The sequence below is a fragment of the Ascaphus truei genome, chromosome 15, assembly GCF_040206685.1.
Source record: "Ascaphus truei isolate aAscTru1 chromosome 15, aAscTru1.hap1, whole genome shotgun sequence".
Classification (NCBI taxonomy): Eukaryota; Metazoa; Chordata; class Amphibia; order Anura; family Ascaphidae; genus Ascaphus; species Ascaphus truei.
Genome location: NC_134497.1, coordinates 35,218,509 through 35,241,823, shown reverse-complemented (window position 1 = coordinate 35,241,823; position 23,315 = coordinate 35,218,509). Strand labels below are relative to the sequence as shown.

Genomic DNA, 23,315 nt, shown 5'->3' with positions numbered 1-23,315 from the left:
TAAAACACACACATCATTAAAGAATCATTCTTTACCTTAGCGGCTATGCGCTATGGTAAAGAAGCAGCATTTCTGTATTTTTAATAATATTGTACAGTGAGCAGGGGGTTCCCTGAGACAGAAATCTAAACTCAGGGGGCCCCCTGCTCCTGCTCAATATTATTAAAAATACAGAAATGCTGCTTCATTACCATAGCGTATAGCCGCTAAGGTAATGAAGGGGTTAAGGCATAATAAACAATTAATACATTAAATACATATTTTTCATGTCTGTGTTAAACTTCCCTGACTTCACTGTAATCTATGTAAAACCCCCTCCCCCTATTCTCTCTTTTAAAACTCCCTGCCTTCTCTCTAATCTATGTAAAAACCCCTCCCCCTATCCCCCTATTGTGTGTGTGCGTTAAGCTTCCCTGCAATCTATGTAAAAAAAACCTCCCCCTATTGTGTGTGTGTGTGTGTGTGTTAAATCTGCCTGGCCTGTGTTTCTGAGTGCAGTGTACTGTATGTAAATGTGGGGAGGGGGATCCCGTGTAAATAACCACACCCACCCCCGCTACCCACAATAAAAAAAAACACACAGCATCCCCGCAATACTGTACATAAATAAATCTAAATAAATAAATACAAATAAATACATTTGAAATACATTTTTATTTATAGTGTAGATGTGCAGGGGGTCTCGGGAGCTGAACCGCACTGGTTTCAGGTCGGGGGACCCCCGGCCCCTGAGATACAGACCCCTTTATGAGGTGCCGGTATCCCTCTGCGTTTAAAGGCCCCGATCACGTGACCGCGGCCTGTTAAACCAAGCAGAGGGATACCGGCACCCCCAAAAGGGGTCTATCTCGGGGGGCAGGGGTTCCCCGGACCTGAAACCACAGCGATTCTGCTCCGGAGACCCTCTGCACATGTACAGTATAAATAAAACACATACAGTATATACAGTAAATAAACACTCGTTCTTTACCTTTGCGGCTATGTGCTATGGTAAAGAAGCAGCATTTCTGTATTTTAATAATATTGTACAGTGAGCAGGGGGTTCCCTGAGCCAGAAATCTAAACTCAGGGGGCCCCCTGCTACTGCACAATATTATTAAAAATACAGAAATGCTGCTTCATTACCATAGCGTATAGCCGCTAAGGTAATGAAGGGGTTAAGGCATAATAACCAATAAATACATTCAATCCACTACCCATGGCAACCTCCGCTGCTGCTGCTGTAAAACAGAGAAAAAAATTAACACTTTCAAAGTAATGTCCCCTAACCCCTTAATCACCATAGCGGTTATTAACCGCTACAGTCATGAAGGGGTTAACCCACCCTCACCCACCACTCGGGACTCCTACTGTACATACCCTCCCACTCTAACCCCCCACCCCGTGAGGCCTAACCACCCTCAACCCTCACCCACTAACTACCCACAAGGGAGGCCTACCCACATACCGTTTGGGAACCCCCCCACCCCCCACCCCCAGTCCCCGCAATCAAAACAATGCACAGCCCCACAATAAACAGCATTCTATTTATTAAATACATTACCCACCCCCTGTGCCCCCCTATAAATACAAGATTTATTCTTTTACATTCAGGGTCCATAACGCAGCCCCACGCTAGTCCCCGGTGGGCTGGCAGGGCACCTGGACAGACCTACAGTTTACCAGCAGCATTCCACAGGTTCTGGAGGCCTGCTGGTGGATCCTGCCAGCACCATGGCCCTCAGGTGGTCTCCTTGGGTCACCGTGGGACACAATTGGGTCTCCACGGTAGGCCCGCGGATGTCTGGGAGCCCCGGGTCAAACCCACAGGTGTCTGCGGGGCCTCGGGTGGTTCCTTCGGGGGTCTGGGGAACTCACGAGTGCTCACTACGGGTCTGCGGTCCCCCCACAGAAGTGGGATCACACATCATCATCCCCGCACCTACGGGTCGGAGGTGCCCCCACAGAAGTGGGACCACACATCGTCATGCCCGCAGACTACGGGTCGGAGGTGCCCCCACAGAAGTGGGACCACACATCGTCATGCCCGCATGTGTCACCCGTGGAACCACCAGCCTGCTACCCTTGGGATACCCGAGGATTCCCCGCTGGTGGTCTCCAGAGGTCCCACGCAAAACCACGGAACAAACCCTGAATGTAAAAAAAATAAACCAAAATAAACCTGGCCTATACATTCAATACATACAGTACACCGTCCCCCCCAACACCTACAGTACAATAATGTGCAAAATAACTATTATCCAGATATGGATAATAGATTAATTGCCCATTATTAAAAACATTAACTAGCATATTCAAATAAATAAAGTACTACTGACCTCATCAATACGAAGTGTCTGACGTCAGCGCCTTCCTTCTCTTGCCCACACAATACATAGCCAAAACCAAGCCAATACATTGCAAGTACATTCAGATATCAATTAACCCCTTAAACACCTTATCGGATAATAACCGCAAAGGTAATTAAGGGGTTAAGCCACATTGGCCCGATACCCACCCTTCACCCATGAATTTGTACTGTGGCTTCATCATGCAACTATATATATATATATATATACTGTATACAGAGAGACAGAGAGAAAGAGAGACAGAGAGATATATACAGTATATATATATATACATACGTTTTATACACACCCATGATAAGCCAATATACAGTACAAATAAATGTAGAAGGGTTATCAAAACCATACTGTCCTACAACCAAACACTTCTCCATACATACACACTAAATTAAAATCAATTTCCTTTAATATTCATAACTGATCTCTCAATCTAAATCATCACTAAACCTCTGAAAAGCCATTTAAAAAACTTACATTCCAATATACTGTAAATGATGCCTAAATATCTATGCACCATATACATACTGCAAATTAATCAACCAAGTAAATAAAAATCAATTAGCAATCATTATTTACATCCCTAAACAATTCACACTCAATCCTGAACAATGAAACCATTAACTAATTCACGCCTAGAGCAGAACAATGAAGCCTTTGAAAAAATATAAGTACCGACAAAAATACAACCTTTACAACCAAGGCTATCTAACCCTCACCTTCCTCAAACACACAATACAATACCAAGGAATACATCTATCTAATTTTAAAATACTTTAAACTCACAAAATAATTAAAAACACATCTAATCCAGCTTTTAAAACATCATCATTTCTTACCCTGAATGTATACTGTACATAGGGTGACCAGATTTTGAAAATGAAAAACCGGGACACAATTTTTTTTTTTTACATTAACAGTTTATATATTGTATTACACTTATACTTTACTACCATTAGTCCTAGTTACGTGTGTGTGGTGTGGGTGTGTGGTGTGTGTGTGTGTGTGTCTCGGATGGCCTCACTAATCGAACAACAAAAAAAGCCAGATGTGAATGACTTCTGTACCCCTTAACCATTGTCAGGACGCCCCCTCTTCACAATTTCTAAAGCAGCAATCCCGTCTGGGATATTACCTGATCCGCAGTCCCTCAAGGTACTATACTGGAGGGGAGGTGTTCCCTACCTGTCTTCCGATGTCTCCCGCGTGAAACTTGAGTCAGATCTGGAAGAAAGCAGGGCGGGTTACTTCGGTGTAGGTATACGGCAGTTAAGATGAGACAGAGAGGGAGAGACAGGGGGAGAGACAGGGAGAGGGAGAGAGAGAGAGAGAGAGAGAGGAGAGACAGGGGGAGAGACAGGGAGAGAGAGGGAGAGAGAGAGAGGGAGAGAGAGAGAGAGGAGAGACAGGGGGAGAGACAGGGGGAGAGACAGGGAGAGAGAGAGGGAGACACGGGGAGAGGGAGAGAGAGGGAGAGACAGGGGGAGAGACGGGGAGAGAGAGAAGGAGAGAGAGAAGGAGAGACGGGGAGAGAGAGAGGGAGAGACAGGGGGAGAGAGACGGGGAGAGAGGGGGAGAGAGAGAGGGAGAGACGGGGAGAGAGGGAGGGAGAGACAGGGGGAGAGAGAGAGGGAGACAGGGGGAGAGACGGGGAGAGAGAGGAGAGACGGGGAGAGAGAGAAGGAGAGACGGGGCGAGAGAGGGAGAGACAGGGGGAGAGAGAGAGGGAGAGACAGGTGGAGAGAGAGAGGGAGAGACAGAGGGAGAGATTAGGGGGAGCGAGAGGGAGAGACAGGGGGAGAGAGAGGGAGAGACAGGGAGGGAGAGAGAGAGGGAGAGACGGAGTGAGAGAAAGAGGGAGAGACAGGGGGGGAGAGAGAGGGAGAGACAGGGAGGGAGAGAGACAGGGAGAGAGACAGGGAGGGAGAGAGAGAGACAGGGAGGGAGAGAGAGAGACGGAGGGAGAGAGAGAGACAGGGAGGGAGAGAGAGACGGAGAGAGAGACAGGGAGGGAGAGAGAGAGAGACAGGGAGGGAGAGAGAGAGAGAGAGAGACAGGGAGGGAGAGAGAGAGAGACAGGGAGGGAGAGAGAGAGAGAGAGACAGGGAGGGAGGGAGAGAGGGAGAGACGGGGAGGGAGAGAGGGAGACGGGGAGGGAGACAGGGAGAGATTAGGGGGAGAGAGGGAGAGACGGGGAGAGAGAGAAGGAGAGACGGGGCGAGAGAGGGAGAGACGGGGAGAGAGAGAGGGAGAGACAGGGGGAGAGGGGGAGAGAGGGAGAGAGAGACAGGGAGGGAGGGAGAGAGAGACAGGGAGGGAGACGGGGAGAGAGGGAGACGGGGAGAGAGGGAGACGGGGAGAGAGGGAGACGGGGAGAGAGGGAGACGGGGAGAGAGGGAGACGGGGAGAGAGGGAGACGGGGGAGAGAGGGAGACAGGGGGAGAGAGAGAGAGGGAGACAGGGGGGGAGAGAGAGGGAGACGGGGGGGAGAGAGAGGGAGACATGGGGAGAGAGAGAGAGAGGGAGACGGGGAGACAGGGGGGAGAGAGAGACGGGGAGACAGGGGGAGAGAGAGAGACAGGGGGGAGAGACAGGGAGGGAGCGATCGAGAGACAGGTAGGGAGAGAGAGGGAGGGAGAGACAGGGAGGGAGGGAGAGGGAGAGACAGGGAGGGAGGGAGAGGGAGAGACAGGGAGGGAGAGAGGGAGGGAGAGGGAGAGACAGGGAGGGAGAGGGAGAGACAGGGAGGGAGAGACAGGGAGGGAGGGAGAGACGGAGTGAGAGGGAGAGGGAGGGAGAGACAGGGAGTGACAGGGAGGGGGAGAGAAAGGGAGGGGAGAGAAAGGGAGGGGGAGGGGGCGAGACAGAGACAGAGAGGGGGAGAGACAGAGAGGGGGAGAGACAGAGAGGGTGAGGGAGACACCCACCCACTGATACACACACACACACACACACACTGACACACCCTCCCAACCCACTGATACACACACACACCCCCACCCACTGATACCCACACCCACCCACTCATACTCACACCCACCCACTGACACCCACTGATACACACCCACCCACTGATACATACCCACCCAACCCACTGATAACACACCCCCCCACCCACTGATACCCACACCCACTGATACCCACACCCACCGATACACACCCACACACCCACCGATACACACCCACACACCCACCGATACACACACACACACACCCACCGATACACACACACACACACACACACACACCCACTGATACACACACACACACACACTGATACACACACACACCCACTGATACACACACACACCCACTGATACACACACACACCCACTGATACACACACACACCCACTGATACACCCACACACCCACTGATACACACACCCACTGATACACACACACACCCACTGATACACACACACCCACTGATACACACACCCACTGATACACACACACACACTGACACCCACCCACTGATACACACACACCCACTGATACACACACACCCACTGATACACACACACACCCACATACACCCCGCCAGCCCCTGCACCGCCCGCACAATGCGCAGCCACCACTGCCCGCCCCCGAGCCTATCTCCCACACCAAGTGGACGGGGGGGAAGTGAGCGCCGGGGGGCAAAGGTGGGAGCGCGCCGGGGGGCAAAGGCAGGCGCGCGCCTGGGGGCAAGGGCAGGCGCGCGCGCCGGGGGGCAAGGGCAGGCGCACCCCCGCACCCACCCCCTATTGCGCACCCCCCGCACCCACCCACTGATATCCACACCCACTGATACCCACACCCACCGATACCCACACCCACACACGCACTGATACACACAAACACGCACTGATACACACACACACGCACTGATATACACACACACGCACTGATATACACCCACACGCACTGATATACACCCACACACCCACTGATACACCCACACACACACCCACTGATACACCCACACACACACCCACTGATACACCCACACACCCACTGATACACACACACACACCCACTGATACACACACCCACACACACACCCACTGATACACACACACACACACACACACACAGATACACACACACACCCACTGATACCCACACACACACACACCCACTGATACCCACACACACACACACACACACACACACACACACACACACACACTGATACCCCCCCCCACACACACACACACACACTGATACCCCCCCCCCCACACACACACACACACACACACACACACTGATACACACACACACACTGATACACACACACACCCACACCCACACACACACACCCCGCCAACCCCTACACCGCCCGCACAACGCGCAGCCACCACTGCCCGCCCCCGAGCCTATCTCCCACACCAAGTGGACGGGGGGAAGTGAGCGCCGGGGGGCAAAGGTGGGAACGCGCCGGGGGGCAAAGGCAGGCGCGCGTGCCGGGGGGCAAAGGCAGGCGCGCGTGCCGGGGGGCAAAGGCAGGCGCGCGCGCCGGGGGGCAAAGGCAGGCGCGCGCGCCGGGGGGCAAAGGCAGGCGCGCGCGCCGGGGGGCAAAGGCAGGCGCGCGCGCCGGGGGGCAAAGGCAGGCGCGCGCGCCGGTGGGCAAAGGCAGGCGCGCGCGCCGGGGGGCAAAGGCAGGCGCGCGCGCCGGGGGGCAAGGGCAGGCGCACCCCCGCTACCACCTCCTATTGCGCACCCCCCGCCTGGCTGGGACCCGGGACAGAAGGGGGACACTCACCGCACAGTGAAGCCGGGAGCGGGAAGGCAGTCAGTCACGTGTGCGCTTCACAAAGCGGAAGCCCCGCCCCCGGCTTCCTCTGACATGCCTGCAACGGTGTGACCAATCCCCTGCGGGCCGGCCGGCATTCTAAGTCCCGCCCCCGGCATTCTCCATCACTCAGTCCCCCCCGGCAGCATTCACACACACACAGACAAAATACTTACCCGCCGCCGCATTCTCCTCACCGCCGCTGCAACGCAATACCGGGACCAGGGACAAAAACCGGGACAAAAACCGGGACAGACTTAAACCGGTACAGGCCTCAAAAAAACGGGACTGTACCGGTAAAACCGGTACGAATGGTCACCCTAACTGTACAGTATATCTCTCTAGACATATATACTGTACATACATACATACAGTGGCAAGAAATGATATACCACAAAAAAAAAAAAAACTACACATGTTAAAAAACCTTTTGAAAAAATTAACAAGTTAAATAAAATACATTTCTTTACTGTAGTCCACTTACTATTACTTGCCCCCACCGATTCCCGTTGCGCAGCTTACTCACAAACCAATCCACGATCAGGAACCCAGAAAATAATAAACCAGAAAATAATAAACATTAATCTAAAAATCCAAAGCAATCCACGGGTCTTCTAATTGTAATCCATCTTCATCTGTATTCTTCTATCTTCTATCTTCTAAGCAGAGAGAAGGATATTCAGCGCTCGTGCTGCAGATGTGGATATTGGAAAATCCCTTTGCTGCACGTGCATGGAGCGTCTCCCCAGAGGCTCCCACTTCAGAGGTGATCCCCCCTAAAAAGGGGGAGGACACCCTGAAAATACAGAAAAAAGAAAAATGCACAAGTGCGCACCAGGGATTGAATTAGTATTGTTATTTATTAAAACATACACATAAAACAGCTGAGAGGATCCAACCCCTCCTCAGCTATATGGGTTAATTGCCTAGATACATGAACCATATATATGGTCTCTAAACATAGAAAATCCTAAACAATAAAACACACAATAAAAAACAACAATCAATGTAAAATTACACAGAGAAAGTACCAACAGCCCAAGGAAGTTTAAGTAGAAACTGCCATAGAGGGCTGTAATACCGCTGACAGGGGGAAACGAAAACTCACACTGGGGCAGAAGTGGGGGTCCACGGGTAACCGCACAGGATCCGGATCGCGGCACCGCGGAAGGTGAAAAACGCCACTAGTGCCTCAGGCAGGCTCCGTCTCAGCCTCTCAGCAAACACGCGCAGGATGACCTGTCGTGACCTCTACGCGTTTCGCACAACGTGCTTTGTCAGGAGGTCACAAAAGTCAGCAAGCACAGATCCATCTAAAAAAGAATTATATCAATTCTGCAAGGCCAGATTCAGTCTTTTACACAGGGTTTCAACATCAGGAACATACCAGATGGATGATAAGGGCAAGCAGTGAATAAATCTGAAAGTATCCCCTCTCCTCAGTGGCTGGCTGCAGCTGGACACGTTCACCTCCGTTGGTAAAGAGTTGCACACACCAGCTGGTGTGTGGGCGGATCGCCTCTCTCAATACTCTGGGCAGAGTGTGTGGCTCTCGTACCATGTGTCAGGTTTTCATTGACGTCACATCCTTTCTCCCCCAAGCCCGTGACACATGGTATACCAGAGCCAATCAGAGTAGGGATAAAGTCCCCACGCTCTGATTGGCTCTAGTACCATGTGTGCACGTCAATCTGACGTCACCTTAAAGGCGTTTGAAGCAAAGCCATTCTGATTGGCTGTGCTTTCATTGCCTTTAAGATGACGTCATCATTTTGATTTTTGTCGGCCAAAACCCATGGTTTTCACGGCCCAATCAGGACCGTGGGAACCATGATGCAAAATGTGACGTCATAGGCCTTTAAAAGCCTATGTCGTCTCATTTTGAAGCCAGACGCTGCGGAGGAAGGACCTCCGGAGAAGATAAAAGACAAGGGCGTGGCCGAAGGCAGGAAGAAGACCCCACCCCGCCCCGCTGGAAGGAAATAGAAGATAGAAGAATATAGATGAAGATGGATTACAATTAGAAGACCCGTGGATTGCTTTGGATTTTTAGATTAATGTTTATTATTTTCTGGTTTATTATTTTATGGGTTCCTGATCGTGGATTGGTTTGTGAGTAAGCTGCGCAACGGGAATCGGTGGGGGCAAGTAATGGTAAGTGAACTACAGTAATGAAATGTATTTTATTTAACTTGTTAATTTTTTCAAAAGGTTTTTTAACGTGTAGTTTTTTTTTTTTTGTGGTATATCATTTCTTGCCACTGTATGTATGTATGTACAGTATATATGTCTAGAGAGATATACTGTACAGTATACATTCAGGGTAAGAAATGATGATGTTTTTAAAGCTGGATTAGATGTGTTTTTAATTATTTTGTGAGTTTAAAGTATTTTAAAATTAGATAGATGTATTCCTTGGTATTGTATTATGTGTTTGAGGAAGGTCAGGGATAGATAGCCTTGGTTGTAAAGGTTGTATTTTTGTCGGTACTTATATTTTTTCAAAGGCTTCATTGTTCTGCTCTAGACGTGAATTAGTTAATGGTTTCATTGTTCAGGATTGAGTGTGAATTGTTTAGGGATGTAAATAATGATTGCTAATTGATTTTTATTTACTTGGTTGATTAATTTGCAGAATGTATATGGTGCATAGATATTTAGGCATCATTTACAGTATATTGGAATGTAAGTTGTTTAAATGGCTTTTCAGAGGTTTAGTGATGATTTAGATTGAGAGATCAGTTATGAATATTCAAGGAAATTGATTTTAATTTAGTGTGTATGTATGGAGAAGTGTTTGGTTGTAGGACAGTATGGTTTTCATAACCCTTCTACATTTATTTGTACTGTATATTGGCTTATCATGGGTGTGTATATAACGTGTGTATATATATATACTGTATCTCTCTCTCTCTCTCTCTCTCTCTCTCTCTCTCTCTCTCTCTCTCTCTCTCTGTATATATATACAGTATATATATATATAGTTGCATGATGAAGCCACAGTACAAATTCATGGGTGAAGGGTGGGTATCGGGCCAATGTGGCTTAACCCCTTAATTACCTTTGCGGTTATTATCTGATAAGGTGTTTAAGGGGTTAATTGATATCTGAATGTACTTGCAATGTATTGGCTTGTATTGGCTATGTATTGTGTGGGCAAGAGAAGGAAGGCGCTGGCGACGGACACTTCGTATTGATGAGGTCAGTAGTACTTTATTTATTTGAATATGCTAGTTAATGTTTTTAATAATGGGCAATTAATCTATTATCCATATCTGGATAATAGTTATTTTGCACATTATTGTACTGTAGGTGTTGGGGGGGAGGGTGTACTGTATGTATTGAATGTATAGGCCAGGTTTATTTTGGTTTATTTTTTTTACATTCAGGGTTTGTTCCGTGGTTTTGCGTGGGACCTCTGGAGACCACCCGCGGGGAATCCTCAGGTATCCCAAGGGTAGCAGGCTGGTGGTTCCACGGGTGACACATGCGGGCATGACGATGTGTGGTCCCACTTCTGTGGGGGCACCTCCGACCCGTAGTCTGCGGGCATGACGATGTGTGGTCCCACTTCTGTGGGGGCACCTCCGACCCGTAGGTGCGGGGATGATGATGTGTGGTCCCACTTCTGTGGGGGCACCGCGGACCCGTAGTGAGCACTCGTGAGTTCCCCAGACCCCCGAAGGAACCACCCGAGGCCCCGCAGACACCTGTGGGTTTGACCCGGGGCTCCCAGACATTCGCGGGCCTACCGTGGAGACCCAATTGTGTCCCACGGTGACCCAAGGAGACCACCTGAGGGCCATGGTGCTGGCAGGATCCACCAGCAGGCCTCCAGAACCTGTGGAATGCTGCTGGTAAACTGTAGGTCTGTCCAGGTGCCCTGCCAGCCCACCGGGGACTAGCGTGGGGCTGCGTTATGGACCCTGAATGTAAAAGAATAAATCTTGTATTTATAGGGGGGCACAGGGGGTGGGTAATGTATTTAATAAATAGAATGCTGTTTATTGTGGGGCTGTGCATTGTTTTGATTGCGGGGACTGGGGGTGGGGGGGTTCCCCAACGGTATGTGGCTAGGCCTCCCTTGTGGGTAGTTAGTGGGTGAGGGTTGAGGGTGGTTAGGCCTCACGGGGTGGGGTGTTAGAGTGGGAGGGTATGTACAGTAGGGGTCCCGAGTGGTGGGTGAGGGTGGGTTAACCCCTTCATGACTGTAGCGGTTAATAACCGCTATGGTGATTAAGGGGTTAGAGGACATTACTTTGAAAGTGTTAATTTTTTTCTCTGTTTTACAGCAGCAGCAGCGGAGGTTGCCATGGGTAGTGGGTAGTGTATTGAATGTATTTATTGGTTATTATGCCTTAACCCCTTCATTACCTTAGCGGCTATACGCTATGGTAATGAAGCAGCATTTCTGTATTTTTAATAATATTGTGCAGTAGCAGGGGGCCCCCTGAGTTTAGATTTCTGGCTCAGGGAACCCCCTGCTCACTGTACAATATTATTAAAATACAGAAATGCTGCTTCTTTACCATAGCACATAGCCGCAAAGGTAAAGAACGAGTGTTTATTTACTGTATATACTGTATGTGTTTTATTTATACTGTACATGTGCAGAGGGTCTCCGGAGCAGAACCGCTGTGGTTTCAGGTCCGGGGACCCCCTGCCCCCCGAGATACAGACCCCTTTTGGGGGTGCCGGTAAATAATACATACAGTATGTACAGTAATGTACATACAGTACACTGCACTCAGAAACACAGGCCAGGCAGATTTAACACACACACAATTGGGGGAGGTTTTTTTTACATAGATTGCAGGGAAGCTTAACGCACACACACAATAGAGGGATAGGGGGAGGGGTTTTTACATAGATTAGAGAGAAGGCAGGGAGTTTTAAAAGCGAGAATAGGGGGAGGGTTTTTTACATAGATTAGAGAGAAGGCAGGGAGTTTTAAAAGAGAGAATAGGGGGAGGGGTTTTTACATAGATTAGAGAGAAGGCAGGGAGTTTTAAAAGAGAGAATAGGGGGAGGGGTTTTTACATAGATTACAGTGAAGTCAGGGAAGTTTAACACAGACATGAAAAATATGTATTGAATGTATTAATTGTTTATTATGCCTTAACCCCTTCATTACCTTAGCGGCTATACGCTATGGTAATGAAGCAGCATTTCTGTATTTTTAATAATATTGAGCAGGAGCAGGGGGCCCCCTGAGTTTAGATTTCTGTCTCAGGGAACCCCCTGCTCACTGTACAATATTATTAAAAATACAGAAATGCTGCTTCTTTACCATAGCGCATAGCCGCTAAGGTAAAGAATGATTCTTTAATGATGTGTGTGTTTTATTCATAGTGTAGATGTGCAGAGGGTCTCCGGAGCAGAAACGTTTTGGTTTCAGCTCCGGGGACCCCCTGCCCCCCGAGATACAGGCCCCTTTTGGGGGTGCCGGTATCCCTCTGCTTGGTTTAACAGGCCCCGGTCACGTGATCGGGGCCTTTAAACGCAGAGGGATACCGGCACCTCATAAAGGGGTCTGTATCTCGGGGGGCAGGGGGTCCCCCGACCTGAAACCAACACGGTTCAGCTCCCGAGACCCCCTGCACATCTACACTATATAAATAAAAATGTATTTCAAATGTATTTATTTGTATTTATTTATTTATGTATTGCGGGGATGCTGTGTGATTATTTTTTATTGTGGGTAGTGGGAGGGGGTGAAGAGGGTATTAGCCCCAACGGTGCTTGTTTTGGGCTTGCGGGGGGGGTAGCGGGAGTGGTTAACCCCTTCATGACCGTAGCGGTATTAACTGCTGCGGTCGTGAAGGGGTTAAGTGCACCCGCAACCCCCCCGCAAGTCCTAAACTCACACCAAGGGCCAAATACCCCCTTCCCCCACCCCCGCTACCCACAATAAAGCGGGCACGGTGGGTTAACCTCTTCATTGCCTTAGCGGCTATACGCTATGGCAATGAAGCAGCATTTCTGTACTTTTAATAATATTGTGCAGGAGCAGGGGGCCCCCTGAGTTTATATTTCTGGCTCAGGTAACCCCCTGCTCACTGTACAATATTATTAAAAATACAGAAATGTTGCTTCTTTACCATAGCGCATAGCCGCTAAGGTAAAGAACGAGTGTTTATTTACTGTATATACTGTATGTGTTTTATTTATACTGTACATGTGCAGAGGGTCTCCGGAGCAGAACCGCTGTGGTTTCATGTCCGGGGACCCCCTGCCCCCCGAGATACAGGCCCCTTTTGGGGGTGCCGGTATCCCTCTGCTTGGTTTACAGGCCGCGATCACGTGATCGGGACCTTTAAACGCAGAGGGATACCGGCACCTCATAAAGGGGTCTGTATCTCGGGGAGCAGGGGTACCCCCGACCTGAAACCAGTGCGGTTCAGCTCCCGAGACCCCCTGCACATCTACACTATGAATAAAAATGTATTTAAAATAATTTTTAATGTGCCGCTGTTTGCGCAGAGAGAGCAGCGGATCTCTCTCTGCTGCAAACACATCTCGCCCCCAGTATGTGCATATACAGTACTGTATGTGTATAGTACTGTATGTTAGGGGTTATAGGGGCTGTTGTTATACAGTGTATATATATATACAGTGTTCGACAAACCTATACATTTGCTCGCCCCGGGCGAGTGGATTTAACCCCCGGGCGAGTAAATATTGGCCCAAGCAGCACACGTTTGGTACTAGGTGGCGAGTAGATTTTTTTGTGTGGCGAGCAGATTTTTTGGTGATTTGTCAACCACTGTATATATATATATATATATACAGTATATATACTGCATTACAATTCACTATAGGGGACGGCTTCAAGAGAAACAGCTCGCAAGCGCCCTCATGTGTTTGTTACACGGCATTGCAGTATTGTAGCTAGCCGGAATAAAATGCTTCAATCCCTGCCGGGAAAATAACGCAATGCACTCGGGCAGAAAACAGTCACAAACCTCAATACACCCGAGTATACCCGAATTCGCGGGACTAGCCGAGCTCAAATAAAGTGTGTCGCCAGTGTATATGCCGACGATGTCTTTTTGACAATTTCTAAGCCATTGACCTCGCTCCCAAATCTCTTTGATTTGCTAGGGAAATTTCAAAGAATTTCGGGGGTCAAAATAAATCAGGCCAAATCAGAAGCATTGAACATTAACCTCCCGAAAGACCTGGAAAAATTAATTTCAATTAATGTCAACTTCAACTGGCAAAATCAGGTATTAAGTACTTAGGAGTCAATATCACCAAAGATTATAAATCAATATATAAAGCAAATTATCCCAGATTATTCAAAGAATTAAAGGAAGACATGAGAAAATGGGCCAAAATGAACCTCCTCCCAAGGGTCCTATATCTATTTCAGACCCTCCCAGTGCCACTGGGATTGAAGGATATACTCTCACTTCAATCCGCGATCTCTAAATTTATATGGGGAGGCAAAAAAACGAGAGTAAAAAAACAAACCCTAATAAAACAAAAATTAGAAGGGGGGCTGGCAGTACCTTGTTTGTTATCCTATTATAAGGCAGCACAATTATGTCAAATTTCCCAATGGCAAACAAACCCAGAATTTAAAAGATGGGTGGGATTAGAGAAGGAGTGTTGCTCCCCACTGGAGTTAAACAACCTAATCTGGACTCCAAACACAGCAAAGAAAGCTGGATCTGAGCTGCTCTCCTCGATGGCCAACTCACTCACGATCTGGAAGTCCACCAAATTGTCATGTAACTTAACTAGTAGAGGATCCCTGATGACACCATTATGGGGAAACCCGGACTTTGCTCCGGGTCTGAATGGGGCAGAATCCGCGATATGGCGAGCTAAAGGTATTCATAGACTTAGAAATCTGGAGGGCAATAACAAAATTAAAACATTCAAACAAATTAAATCCGAAAAAGAGATCCCCCAGTCTGAATTCTTTAGATACCTCCAGATCAGAGTATTTTATAACAAAATTAAACCACGTCCCCCATTGACAAACTTTGAAAAGCTCTGTCTGGTTGAGACGGACATGAAGGGACTCACATCGCAGATGTATAGAGAAGTGATCGGTTCTAGCTCCATGGTCACAAAGTTAAGTTATATGTTGATGTGGGAAAAAGATTTGTGAGAGACAGTGGAAGAGTAGGAGTGGACACAGATTGTTACAATGTCCTCCACGAGCTCACTGCACCACATTAAAGGAGAACGCATATAAAGTATTAATGAGATGGTACCACACCCCAGTTAGACTATCAAAATTTGTCCCAGGATACTCCCCATTGTGCCCTAAACAATGTGGAGATCCGGCCGACCTGTTACATATGCTGTGGTCTTGCCCTCGGGTAACTTCCCTATGGGAGCAAATTAGAGTGGCTACAGAGGATCCTTAACCTCACAATTCCACTAGACCTGTGGTTGTTTTTCTGTAAACAGATTTGAAACTGATCATTTCGCATTGGCCACGAGGTGCGAGATCGCAGCATTATGGAAACAGAATGAAATTCCAGTAATCCCCAAAATTCGGAACAGAATTTGGCATACATGCTAGATGGAGAAATTGAGAAGTCTCCTAGACGACACTGGCAAACATTACCTAAAAGTCTGGACACCGTGGCTAGACAAACCAGACATCCCAGGGTGGACAGGTCCACAATTTAAATCTAATAGTGGCAAGTGCGTTCTTCTTTGACGTAGGAGGCGGGAAAAGGGACATAGGTTAGGATATAGTAGGATTGAGGGACCCAGTTAGAATTACAGGTGGTCGTAGGGGAGGTGAGAGGCGACGATGACCCAGGGAAAAGAAGTATGCAGAAGAGGTGATTCATACCCCCCACCCCTCCACCACCCTCCTTTCCCTCCCCATCCCCGCCCACATTGGGAGTGTTATGTATTATTATTTAGCCAAAAATGAGAGTTACACGGTGTTCAATGTAAAAAATCACTACAAATATTGTCTGTCGGCAAGTATTGTAATACTGTGCAAACTAATAAAAACTTAAGTTGCAAAAAAAAAAAAAATATTGTATGAAACATTTAGGAATTGCAACCATTTTCATACACAGTCCCCTTATTTCAGGGGCTCAAATGTAATTTGACAAATTAACACAATCATAAATAAAATGTAAATTTTTAATTCTTTGTCGAAACCTTTGCAAGCAATGACTGCTTGAAGTCTGGAATGCATGGACATCACCAAACGCTAGGTTTCCTCCTTTGTGATGCTTTGCCAGGCCTTTACTGCAGCTGTCTTCAGTTGTTGTGGGTTCGTGGGCAGAATATTCCACTTCTTTGCCTTAAACCTCTGGGTTGCTTTTGCATTATGTTGTTGGTCATTATTCATCTGTGAAGTGAAGCACCGTCCATTCAACTTCGCTGAATTTGGCTGAATCTGAGCAGACAATATATCCCTATACACTTCATAATTCATTCGGCTGCTTCTGTCACATAATCAATAAACACTAGTGACCCAGTGCCATTGTAATCCATGCATGCCCATGCCATCACACTGCCTACATCGTGTTTTACAGATGATATGGTATGCTTCGGATCATGAGCCGTTCCAAGCCTTTTCCATACTTTTTTCTTCTCATCATTCTGGAACAGGTTGATCTTGGTTTCATCTGTCCAAAGAATGCTGTTCCAGAACTGGGCTGGCTTTTTTATATATTGTTTGGCAAAGTCGAATCTGGCCTTTCTATTCATGAGGCTTATGAATGGTTTGCACCTTGTGGTGAACCCACTATTTGCTCTCGTGAAGTCTTCGCTTTATGGTAGACTTGGATAATGATATGCCTACCTCCTGGAGAGTGTCCTTTACTTGGCTAGATGTTGTGAAGGGTTTTTTCTTTACCATGGAAACGATCCTACGATCATCCACCACTGTTGTCTTCCGTGGACGTCCAGCCCTTTTTGTGTTGCAGAGCTCTCCAGTGCGTTCTTCTTTTTTTTTTTTCTTAGAATGTACCAAACTGTTGATTTGGCCACTCCTAATGTTTCTGCTATCTCTCTGATGGATTTTTTTTTTGCAGCCTAAGGATGCCCTATTTCACATGCATTGAGAGCTCCTTTGACAGCATGTTGTGATTTCACAGCAACAGCTTCCAAATGCGAAAGGAATCAACTCCAGACCTTTTACCTGCTTAATTGATGATGAAATAACGAAGGAATAGCCCACACCTGTCCATGAAACAGCTTTTGAGTCAATTGTCCAATTACTTTTGGTCCCTTGAAAAAGAGGGGGCTACATATTAAAGAGATGTAATTCCTAACCCCTTTCTCCAATTTGGATGTGAATACCCTCAAATTAAAGCTGATAAACTGCACTTTAAGCCCATATTCATTATTTAGAGAATGTGGGGATCTGTCCTGCGCTTCTGTGTGCAGAGTGGCAAACTGGGATATGTCAGACACTGGGGCAGCGCATGAGGGAGCTCCGCTTGGCCACAGGATTGACCGGGGCAGGGGGCTGTTGGTTACTTACCACACCTGCATCTCCGGTCTGGGGCCTGCTCTCCTCGGCTGCTCCTGCGTGCCACCGTCAGAAGGAAGTCAGGATACAATGGCGGATTTCGGCGCAACTGCGCATGTCTGACTCAGAAAGGCTGCTGGGATACTTCAAAGAACTTTATTGATCCAACACACAAGGGCTAACACCGCATTCTCCCCCTCGGGAGTTAGCCCTTGTGTGTTGGATCAATAAAGTTCTTTGAAGTATCCCAGCAGCCTTTCTGAGTCAGACATGCGCAGCTGCGCCGAAATCCGCCATTGCATATTCATTATTTAACTGGAACTTGAATTTATTTTGGTACACAGCCGAAATAACAAATCTTGTATCAGTGTCCAATTATTTCCGGACCTAACTGTACATCAAATTCTGTTAAAGTGGAGTTAATATTGTACCTGGGGAAATAATAAACTAACGGGTGTTAATACTGCAATTTTAAGGTGGTATATATCAAGATTGTGATAATAATTTACAGGGTACGAATTTGGGCCAATCTCGCGATATGGGAATTAACATGACCGTTAATAATGTGTCACATACCACATTGGTTAATGTTTCTATCATAGGCTTCTGTAATGTCTATTATTACAGAAACCTATGATCAAAATAACATTCATCCGTTTCATGCCTGTGGTTACCATGGTATACCACAGGCACCAAAGGGGTTAATACTTTACTTAAAGAAAACATTACCTAACCCTGTTGACCCCGTTAATGGCCAGTAAGCATTGCCATTCTAGTCCCCAAGGTAATTCTGGTGTTTAACCTCTCTCACCCTGTCACGGTAGCTAGTGGTTATAATAATACACACCAAAATATCTGGGTTGAATTGAACACGACTTAGATATAATAAATATAGTTTATTCCTTAGATAGGTGAACCCACGAGATAATACAAATAACAGACAAGAAATAGACACTTACTTAGGGTTGGACAATGAAGCAATCAGGTTACAGGATTGGCATTTCATTCAGCAATCAGGCATCAAGTAGTTGGTACAATTGAAGACATCACGAAAAGACACGACTCACGAAGACCCTGAGTATAGAGCTTACACTTGTTTATATGGTGTTTCACTCCTATACTCTGGCATTGAGTGCAAGTCATTGAAGGACAACTATCTGCACCCAATCCCTCCTTGCCACCTCACTTGAGGGGCAACATACTACCTGCCCACTGGGCAGATATTATTCTAATCGGGCTTATTTACCTAGCCCCCCTCCCATAAGACTGGCATCTGAAAGTCTGGTTTGGACAGGAAAGCCTTTGTCCCAAGGTGTGAACTACAACACTTATCATAAAGTACCCACGTCCTACTTTCTTTTGTGCTAGCATACACAAGCAGGGTGGGGGTTTATTGTAGACCATTTGTCTCCCCCCCTGAGCATTAACATACCATATGGGCTCTGGGTTTTTATACCAAACCCAAAATACAATACATTCTTTAATATCTATATATATTAAAATAATCCGTTCTGTGGGTCTGAGCGGGCTGAAATTTGCCAGGTCCTCATGCTCCGGCATTCATGGACCTTCGCCATTGTGGCCAAGTTTCAGCCTCCCACGACCCTTAGAACCGGAGATACAAAAAACAAGTTAAAATCCCCTATTAACTTTAATGCAGGATTTTCCGCTATAGCTAAAAGAAATCACAGCGTTTCACTCTCCTATTGAAATCAATAGGCTCTGCCGCTATAGGCTCTCAATGGAGCAACTCCGCCATTGAAGTCAATGGGAAAAATCACAATCTTAACATTTGCCTATACTCCGTCTGGTTGATCGGAGAGGGCTGGAAATGGCCATGCAGTCATGCCGGAACAGTGACTACATGCGACCAAAATCCCTCTGGTCCTCACAGAACCGGAGATATAGGCTAACACTTTTTACACTTTCGGACTTAGCCGTTTCAAAGCCACGCGGCTTTCTTCCATTAGAATCGATATGGCCGGCGCCGCCATAGGAAAGGCATGAGCCAGCGCCGCCATAGGATTCAATGGGACCTCCGCTCCGCCATTAGAGTCAATGGCGTGACCCTCGTGGCGACCGCAACCCTTTATGGGGGTCCCTCATTCTCGGACCCGGTGGTGGTCGTGTGTGGGGGTTCCTAGGGTCTAGGGGCAAAAAGAATTTTATTCCTGGGTGCCCTAGAACCTAAGTTTCCCACGCCAATTCTGCGGTCTGCGGTTTCGATGGCTGCCAACCCGTTCCTGGAGGTCGGTGTCGAGGAATCCCCATTGAAATGAATGGCTCCATTGACTTACAATGGGGAACCGCCGCTCCTCCTCTCGGGCGCCACCTGCAGGTCTTCTACTGAAACGGGCCCAAATTGCCGGATTCGCCATTGGAATGCATGGAGCTGCAATGGCGACCTATGGCGAGCTTCAAAATGGAGCCTGCAAAGGCGGGAAAATGGAACAAAGGGCTATAATCACTCCTTAACTATTAACCCTTTCCCTCCCGCATCAATCCCAGTGTAGATGCAGACACTGGAATGGGAACAATACATATTTATAGGGGAATACACATTTGGGTACTGAAGCAGGGTAAAAACACATTACTGGAGCGCAGGCCAGTTAACCCCTTGCTTCCCAAGCGAGAGCAGGGGGTGGCCAAATGGGGTGTAACCCCTTTAGTACCGGGCCAAACTTCCTCTCCCATGACACACCCCCACATTCCCTCGTGACATCACCCACGTCCCCTACCTCTGCCCTCCTTCTAGACTAATGCCCAATATCCATGTTAGACAAATGTAGTTTTAAACATTAAAAAAATATAAACACATTTAAAACAAAACAAAAATGAACATTCAAAATACATTTTACACATAACCATTGATTATCACTGTGGATAACTAGGCCCTCTCAATAGGGGGCCCAGATATCTACATTGGCGATAAATGGTAACAGTAATAAATACATCAAAAATATTAAAATACATTAAAGCTGCAGTTCAGTCTATATCCTGCATGTGTGTTTTTTTTAATAAATCAGTTCTGTAGTAAGAAATAATACTTTTAGCATTTTCTGTTTTAAAAAAAACAACTTTGAAAGACCAATTTTCTTGTATTCTATTTTAACAAGCATTTGCTAAGGCACTGCCCCTTCATGTCCTGTCACAAACCCAGGCACACCCCTTTGTCAGCACTGCCCTCCCTCTCTCTAAACGTGCACTAGCATCTGGTCACATGATCTTCCTCATAGTACATTCAAGGAAGCTGGAGAAAAGGGATCAGCCATGCATAGCAGCTCGGATAGGCGATTTCAAACTTATTACAGTGTTTATTCCATTCATTGCACGTGTATATAATGTAAAATTGTAATAATTCCATTTATAGCAAATGTGTATATGTGAATATTATTTAGATGTATATGTATGTTACTGAAATGTGGAGTGAGTGTGTAGGTAAATAGACACAATACACTTCCACTGCATATATATATATATATATTATATATTATATATGTATGTATATGTGAAGTTATGTGAGTAAAAAAGTGACAAAAACCCTCCATAGCAAGGCAAATAGCAAATGGAAATATTACTGTATGCTCATTTGTATGTATATATATATTTATATACACACACACTTCAAATACGGATAGTGATTCACGTAAATGATATATATATTCACTTTCTGGGAGTATAAGAGTGACTGTCCTGTTGTTCCTTTTTTTGTATCCATCATTGAATGGTATGCACCCTCTCTTTACGTTTATTTTATACTAGCTGAGAGACCCGGCGTTGCCCGGGATGTAATATTCCTGCTCCTCTCTCTCTCCTCACCCCTCCCCCTCTCTCTGTTTGTCCCCCATTCACATCAATCCAGTTCCCCCCCTCCCTCCTTTACAGCTTCATGCAGTGTGTGTGCATCAGTCATTGTGTGTGCGTCAGTGTGCGCGCGCGCGCGTCAGTGAGTCTGACGCAGAAACACAAACACACACACAGACTGACTGACGCACACACACACACAGTCAGTGTGTGCGTGTGTGTGTGCCTCAGTCAGTCAGTGTGTGCGTGCGGCAGTCAGTCAGTCATTCAGTCAGTGTGTGTGTGGGTGTGGGTGTGGGGGTGTGCGCGCGCGTCAGTAAGTGTGTGTGTGTCAGTCATAGTGTGTGTGTCAGTCAGTGTGTGTGTGTGTGTGTGTGTGTGTGTGTGTGTGTGTGTGCGCGCACGCGTCAGTCAGTGTGTGTGTGTGTGTCAGTGTGTGTGTGTGTGTGTGTCAGTGTGTGTGTGTGTACCATTCATTGTGTGTGCGCGCGCGCGTCAGTCTGTGTGTGTGCGCGTGTGTGTGTGCGCGCGCGTGCGTCAGTCTGTGTGTGTGTGCGCGTGGGTGTGGGGGTGTGCGCACGTGCGTCAGTCAGTGTGTGTGTGTGTCAGTCAGTGTTTGTGTGTGTCAGTCAGTGTGTGTGTGTGTCAGTGTGTGTGTTTGTTTGTGTCAGTGTGTGTGTGTGTGTGTCAGTGTGTGTGTGTGTGTGTGTGTGCAGCAGTCAGTGTGTGTGTGTGCAGCAGTCAGTGGGTGTGTGTGCAGCAGTCAGTGTGTGTGTGTGTGTGTGTGTGTGTGTGTGCGCGCGTCAGTCTATGTATGTGTGCGTGTGGCTGTGAGGGGTTGTGTGCATGCGGCTGTGAGGGGTTGTGTGCGTGCGTCAGTTTGTATGTGTGTGTGTCAGTCAATCAGTCAGTGTGTGTGTGTGCGTGCGTCAGTCAGTCAGTGTGCGTGCGTCAGTCAGGGTGTGTGCGTGCGTCAGTCAGGGTGTGTGCGTGCGTCAGTCAGGGTGTGTGTGCGTGCGCCAGTCAGGGTTTGTGTGCGTGCGCCAGTCAGTCAGGGTGTGTGCGTGCGTCAGTCAGGGTGTGTGCGTGCGTCAGTCAGGGTCTGTGCGTGCGTCAGTCAGGGTGTGTGCGTGCGTCAGTCAGGGTGTGTGAGTGTGTCAGTCAGGGTGCGTGCGTCAGTCAAAGGGCAGGCGTGGGGGGGGGGTGAAGGGCAGGGGTGGGGGGGTGAAGGGCAGGGGTAGGGGTGGGTGAAGGGTAGGGGTGGGTGAAGGTCAGGGTTAGGGGGGGTGAAGAGCAGGGGTAGTAGGGGGGGTGAAGGGCAGGGGTAGGGGGGGTGAAGGGCAGGGGTAGGGGGGGTGAAGGGCAGGGGTAGGGGGGGTGAAGGGCAGGGGTAGGGGGGGAGAAGGGCAGGGGTAGGGGGGGTGAAGGGCAGGGGTAGGGGGGGTGAAGGGCAGGGGTAGGGGGGGAGAAGGGCAGGGGTAGGGGGGGTGAAGGACAGGGTTAGGGGGGGGGGGTGAAAGTGAGGCACAAATTGTTGGCAGGAGTAAAATGTCCCTACACACACACACACACACACACACACACACACACACACACACACACACACACACAACGGGAGTGAGAGGTGGTGGAGAGTGGGACTGGCGCAGATCCGAGGCTGCTTGGCCCCCCAGCGGCTGGGGAGTTGGCGGCCGGGGGGGGTAAGGGAGCGGGCGGGGGGGGTAAGGGAGCAGGCGGGGGGGGTAAGGGAGCAGGCGGGGGGGTAAGGGAGCGGGTGGGGGGGGAAGGGAGCGGCGAGGGGGTAAGGGAGCTTTGGCGGCTGGGGTAGGAGGGCCGCGCTTACCCCCTTTGTGAGTGTTTGTATGATATAGATATATATGCACACGCACGCATATACATGCGCACACATACACGTGCACACGCACACATAC

The 23,315-nt window shown here is 48.0% G+C and overlaps 2 protein-coding genes across 3 annotated transcripts in view; both read left to right on the top strand.

Annotated features, from left to right (window-relative positions):
- The window catches only part of LOC142466806 (PR domain zinc finger protein 12-like), a 43,868-nt gene extending 26,153 nt beyond the window's left edge, over positions 1-17,715 (top strand). For both annotated transcript variants that reach the window (XM_075572261.1, XM_075572260.1), the window contains one exon: positions 17,141-17,715. In XM_075572261.1, the coding sequence (XP_075428376.1) occupies positions 17,141-17,170 (30 nt within the window). In that variant the 3' untranslated portion in view covers positions 17,171-17,715. The remainder of the gene's footprint in view (positions 1-17,140) is intronic.
- The window catches only part of LOC142466804 (uncharacterized), a 345,151-nt gene that overhangs the window by 308,381 nt on the left and 13,455 nt on the right, over positions 1-23,315 (top strand). The gene's annotated exons all lie outside the window — the stretch shown is intronic.